Below are 6,000 nucleotides of genomic sequence, written 5' to 3'. Positions count from 1 at the left end.
AGAATTAAAAAAAAATCAAATCTGCTTTCCACAATGCACAATGTACATCATACCTCAAAAAAACTTCAGAAGTTCACTAGAAATAAAGATAAGGGCATATTGCATATTAACTGATTACCAACCCATACATGTATAACATACCACTCTCCAATCAAGAGAGAGAAAGAAGAAAAGACCATGCCACAACTGGCTTCCGAATTATATAATTTCAATTAATATTAGTTTTATAATGGACCTCACATTTGCAATGACTTAAAATGTAATACAAAAGATTGAACTTAGGATTCTATTGCACAAATACAGAAGGATAAACTTTTGTCTTATTATACAACTGCTCCACTCAGTCTACACAAGTACAGAATACAAGTGTAAAGTGTATGCCTCCCCATGTTTCTTTCCTACATCATGCCGTACAAAAAAGTGCAAATTATTAATAAATAATAAACTAATGCATTTATTTCATATGTACAAGGCTCACATCTCCAATATTCAACTTATGATCTTTAGAAAAATAAATAACATGTTTAACATAACATTTATCTGCACATAAAATAAGGTGTTCCATTCTTAACATTTCCACTAAAAAGGGTTTACATAATCAGCACCAACAGAAAAGCAAAAAGTGAAATGATTAACATACTTACTAGTTAATTTGCAGAATAATTTTCTTTTAAAAAAATATGATAAATGGGGGACCCCTTAACCATGGTTACATCATAGGCACTTACAATATTCCTACCAGGGAAATATCAAAACTCCAAATCTTAATCCAAATGATATTGATAAACAACATGAGGAATAGCCTGACAAACATGCAAGGTTGTGCAGGAATAGGGGCAAAACAGCTATTCAAATTGGTCTTCCTTCAATTCTAATCTTAACATTACCAGTATATCAGACATGATTTGATAGAACAGGCGGCTTCATGCGAGAGAATGCATACTAATACATGTAATAAATACACTGTATAAATCTATACTTTACATATCAATTTCCTGACAGCCATTGCTTGATCTTGATTGTTTGTGGCATTTGTTATTGTTTGCTTCAAATATTGTTTGATTCTGCCTTCTGTTTATTCTTGAACATTGTGCTGAAAATGAATACATATGTGTATTATTTTCAATCCATATTCCATTTAAAAAAAACATTTAAAAAAAAAATAATAAATTGACTTTTCTGTATGTATAATGTAATGAAAGAAAGAAAAACTTAATCTGATTAAATGTTATATATGAAATATAATCATTAAAAAATTCCATCTTTGGCTATGTTTTTTAGAGATTGGTATCATTTTCACTGATTTTGTTTCTTTGAACAATATATTCCTTTAAGTTACATGAAAAGTTGAAATCCAACTTAAGTAATGAACATGCCTATACTGAGTGTACCTAATAGCTTAGCTGTTTTTAAATAGAAAATAAATACAGGTGAAAAAAAATCCATATGTTTTACACATGTAATTAAAGTTGTCTGTTAGATAGTATTCTGTACAAGATAAGCTTGCTGTTTACAAGACAACTCAGTGATCCTTGTTTGATAAATTACAAGTTTAAATGCCTTTTTTTTATTATTTCACTGCTTCCTGAAACCAATAATTTTGTGCTGCAAACTAGATTGGTGATAAACTGAACATTACTTTACCAACCACTTTGAACATCGAACTGAGGAGCTGTGATTTAGAAATCAGCCTCTTCAGATAGCAAGGAGTCCCTTTTACAGGGTACAAATTTGCAAGAATGCATAGGTCATTTCACCATGATCTACATGTAGGTCAACCAACAGTTAGAAGCTTATTACAACCATTAATGTAATTTGTTTAAACAGTCATGTGACATCAGAGTAATCTGTTATCCACCGATCTTTATCAGTTATACATGTAGGTTCCTGCATGTATCTGACAACACATTCCAGTCTGCAGTGCAAACTTTACTTTTAACTCTAATTCTCTTCCCAGGCCTTTACCATTTTATGGTGGCAGCAGTGGGATTAGAACTGTAATACAAAACATAAAAGATACAATCACTTACAATACAATGTACAAGTAATTTTAGTTTGGAATTCTATGGCACATCCAAAATACAATCAATTGTAAATATTGATGTATATCTTTGTATTACAGGGCCCAGGCATGAAAATATAATCATCTAGAAATTCAACTTTCATTCCACTTTACAAACAAAAGCTGGGAAGAAGTTCTCAGCATGAATGACCTGCAATACTGCTCCAAATTAGCAAAAGGACCAACTAAATAGGAGTGGAGGTTTTTCCATTTTACCTCATTTGTGTAATCTATCTTTGTGAAATTCCTAATCCCATTTCACACAATCTGAATTTGGCCATTGTCCAGCTGATTGTTCATACTCTCTAACTCCTCCAGCCCTTTGGTCTGGCTCTTGGTCTTGTGCGATACCAACCTCCGGTAAAAATGGAATGCAAAGATGACGAGAATGACCAGGACAGGAGCTGTGATGACAGTGGCTGCAATAGCTGCACTGTCATATTGAGCCATGCCAAACTTAACCCATGCAAGCAGGATAATCTCCACAAGGAAGAGGAAGATGCCCAACACTGTGGAAAAGATCCATGACATTTCTATGTAAAAAGCAAGGCTGTTGTGTGGGGATTCCTGGACTGCGTTCACATTGTGCACATTACTGACTGCTTCAATGTTCGGAAGAATGCAGGTACTGATGAGAAGCGCCGCCATGTGAACAACTACCAGGATCGTTGTGTTAATACTAAATGCTATCATGAGGGGGTCATAAGCATTGTTCTGTTTATTCTCTGATAACTGCACTTCCACCATGGCAACCTGAAAAATGATAAAATTCCATTTAAAAATAGTCTTTTGCTAGTACTACTAAGCCATCCCTACAACTTAGCCTAAAAGGCTAAATGATTAGAAATCTAACTTCATGTAAAAGAAAAGCTTTTAAAAATCAAACCCAAATAAAAAGTTGTTTCTAGAGGAAAGAGAAAAATCATGAAAGAAATTCGAAGTTTTATCAGACCAACAATAAGGAAGAGTAGAATTTTTTAAAGTTGGAACTTGGAAATATTTATAATCACCATGAATACCCATGGAGACTTCAAATTGGCCGCATTTGTGATGTCATAGTGATACAAAGCAATAGCTACTCTTCCATTTACTCCAATGGCTAAAATATAAATTATTTTTAAATAGTTGTTTACCCCTTTAAATATTTCAATGAATCCAATGTTAAAAAACAGTGGATAAAATAGCATTTAACCATGGCAATAGGTGTCAATTTTGCACACTGTGACGAAAGCCCATAAAGTAATTACAATAATGATTATTTATAATCAAGATTTGAAATTTATTATATTTGTTAATTTAGTAATTTTTATCTTGGGTCTATAAATTGTTCTTCAAATCAGCATTTTATAACATTGCTTTTCGAAGCTACGTACATGCGGTTCAAGCCTATATGTGGCACGTATACGAATGGATCGAGGGATCTACACGAGATTGGTTTGGTAAGAAACCTCTCATTTATAACCTTTTTCTTAAGATATTTTTGCACCTTCATACGCAGTAGCCATTAGGCGTATGAAGGTGTAAAGATATTGAAATGATAGAAATTTACACGATTTCTATCTTTGTTTACATCCCGGGGGGCCACTTACATTGACGAGTGGATACCATGCGCAACCAAAAAAACATGTAAAAAGGACGTCTTTTTCAAGATAGGGCACGTTACGTACTTAAAGGTAAATGCTAGTTTTGGTAACGATATCAAAATGAGTTCGTACAGAATCCAATGAAATGACCACCAAAGTGTCTGTTTGTATAAATAAAACGCATGTGCCAAAGGATTCTGGGAGAAATTGTGTAATTGCTGAGAAATCAGCAAATAAGCACAGGATTCGGGTAGAGCGTCGGGCCCGACGCCCTAAGCAATAATTATACATTGTCCCACGTGCGCTTATCTGTGTTGGGGATCTTCGGTGTGAACATTTTTCAGCGTAGATTTCAAGATTTCACAAAGTTCAGTTAATGTAACTGTAACAGATCTAGATCCTCGATGATGTACTGACAATTAAGCCTTGTTTTATGAACTTTCTCATGAAATCAGTGTTTGCAATTTGCAACTACTGGAATTTCTCTTTAACACGATAAGGGTGTCAAAAACACAAAAAATAATGAAAAAAGGGTATCTATTTCGCTAGAAAAATTATGTATTTAGGGTCAAATTTGTGGGGATGATAAAACAAAATTAAAATGTTTTATAAAGGATGTCCTTTTTGCCCCAACACTACATGTTTAGAGTCCGATTTGTGTGAGATGTAGAAGGTGGGGTCGTACTAAACCAATTTATTTTTTTATTTTATTTATTTATTTACCACTTGTGGGATGGAACACCCTATCAGCACATGCTGTTTTTCGTAGGGGTACTAAACCAAATGATGTGTAAATAAAAGATGTGTATATATAAAACCAAATGATGTGTATATAAAAGGTAAAACCGACGACCAAAGGACCTGTGACATACAGGTGTAACAATTCTTGTACTTGTTTAGGGGTTCATTTCAGGGAATATTTGCCAAGGCCAAGAGTATCGTTTTGTTTCCAATACTTGTTAAGGGTAGGGCTCACACGCCAATACTTGTTAAGGGGTGCATTTTAAGAATATGGAAATTAGAGTTCTTTTTGAGACCCCATTGTCGCGCATGGTAATCACTCGTAAACACATGTAACCCCCACGGCTTTGTAATGAAGAGGTATATGTCAAAATATTAAAAATGTCGTCATGAAGTCCTCAAGGCTAATGTTAGGTGGACTTGGCCTTTGGCTTTTACTTAGACTTAGTTGATCGAGGGCCTTTTTTGTCTTAGTTTTAATGACCAAAACCAAAAATACTATTCAATAAAACAAAACTATTCCCTGATTAAACAAATAGGCACCAATTAAAAAGAAACAAACAAAAATACATTTCGTCTGTTTCATGGCTTTTGATTTCGAGGGAGAGGAATGAAGATTACCATGGCGAAACCTGCCAGCAGCGCAGACGTTCTGCTGGAAGCCTTCAGCTTGGCTCGACTCAGGTAGAGCTTGCGCCAGTTGAGCGCCTGGGCGGAGTGCTGGTTCGACATCTCCTTCACGTAGGATTGATAAATCCAATCCGAGTAGCTGGCGTCTTGCGTTTGGGGCTGAATTTTGACTGATTTACTTCACGTCTCCCGATTAGAATCTGTTGTTCAAACATCCACTCAGATCATAGAACGCCTCCTGCCAAATTGACCTCTGATCGTCGAACAATTTACATGTGATTCAACAGATTTTAGGGTGTTCTCGGGACAACACATGCACACGTTCTTACAGCAACTTCTTCCAGTGCAGTCGAATTGTTTATGCTAGCCTCGTTTCAAAATTCAATTAATTTTATTTTGATAGGTTCTGATCGAGGAACGATGAAAGGAATCTGGGACCCCTACATTACCAAGAAAGTTCCTCTTTCCCCTTCAATCCCTCACCAGCCTTTAATTAAACTATATATACAATCTAATAAATCATCATTTCATAGAAGTGTCAATATTCACTCACATTCTCATGTTTTTTCCCCTAAAAGTAACAGCTATAAACATCACTCTCCCAGCTTTTTCTCTCTTCCCTTTTTTCTCTCTCTCTCTGTTTCCTCAATCAAAAGAGTTCAACATTACATTGATTTGAAAAGAAAAAAAAACACACAATAGTCTTATTTTTTGTGGGGTGTGACCAAGCAGTGGCGTACCTAGGATTTTCCACGGGGGGGGGGGCAAAAAAATAAAAATGGTCTTACACAAATAAAGGATTTCGTACCAGAAAAAAAATTGACAAGCAAAAAAAAAAGGTCTTAATTCATGCTCGTCGGGGGGGGGGGGGGTGGGGGCAGGGATAATACATCCCTTGCATGGGTTGTGACTCGTCGGGGGGGCAGTCTGCCCCCCCCCTTGGTATTCTTGTGGGTGTGACGCAAAACAGATTTGCTTGTATGA

General features: G+C 35.6%; 1 protein-coding gene across 1 annotated transcript; it reads right to left on the bottom strand.

Moving 5' to 3' along the window:
• Positions 1-2,289: 2,289 nt before the first annotated feature.
• On the bottom strand, positions 2,290-5,382 carry LOC121408863 (protein orai-2-like). The gene is made up of 2 exons (XM_041600540.1): positions 5,008-5,382; positions 2,290-2,815 (listed from the first exon to the last, which is right to left on the bottom strand). The coding sequence occupies exons 1-2, from the start codon at positions 5,116-5,118 to the stop codon at positions 2,321-2,323; spliced, it is 606 nt and encodes a 201-aa protein (XP_041456474.1). The 5' UTR covers positions 5,119-5,382; the 3' UTR covers positions 2,290-2,320.
• Positions 5,383-6,000: the final 618 nt, after the last annotated feature.

Source organism: Lytechinus variegatus, chromosome 2 (genome assembly GCF_018143015.1).
Source record: "Lytechinus variegatus isolate NC3 chromosome 2, Lvar_3.0, whole genome shotgun sequence".
Classification (NCBI taxonomy): Eukaryota; Metazoa; Echinodermata; class Echinoidea; order Temnopleuroida; family Toxopneustidae; genus Lytechinus; species Lytechinus variegatus.
This window is presented reverse-complemented; position numbering and strand designations above follow the sequence as displayed.

Coding starts and splice junctions, on each gene's coding strand:
- LOC121408863 (XM_041600540.1), bottom strand. CDS start 5,118: ATGTCGAACCAGCACTCCGCCCAGGCGCTCAACTGGCGCAAGCTCTAC. Junction 2,816..5,007: donor TGCTGGCAGGTTTCGCCATG/GTAATCTTCATT, acceptor ATCATTTTTCAG/GTTGCCATGGTGGAAGTGCA.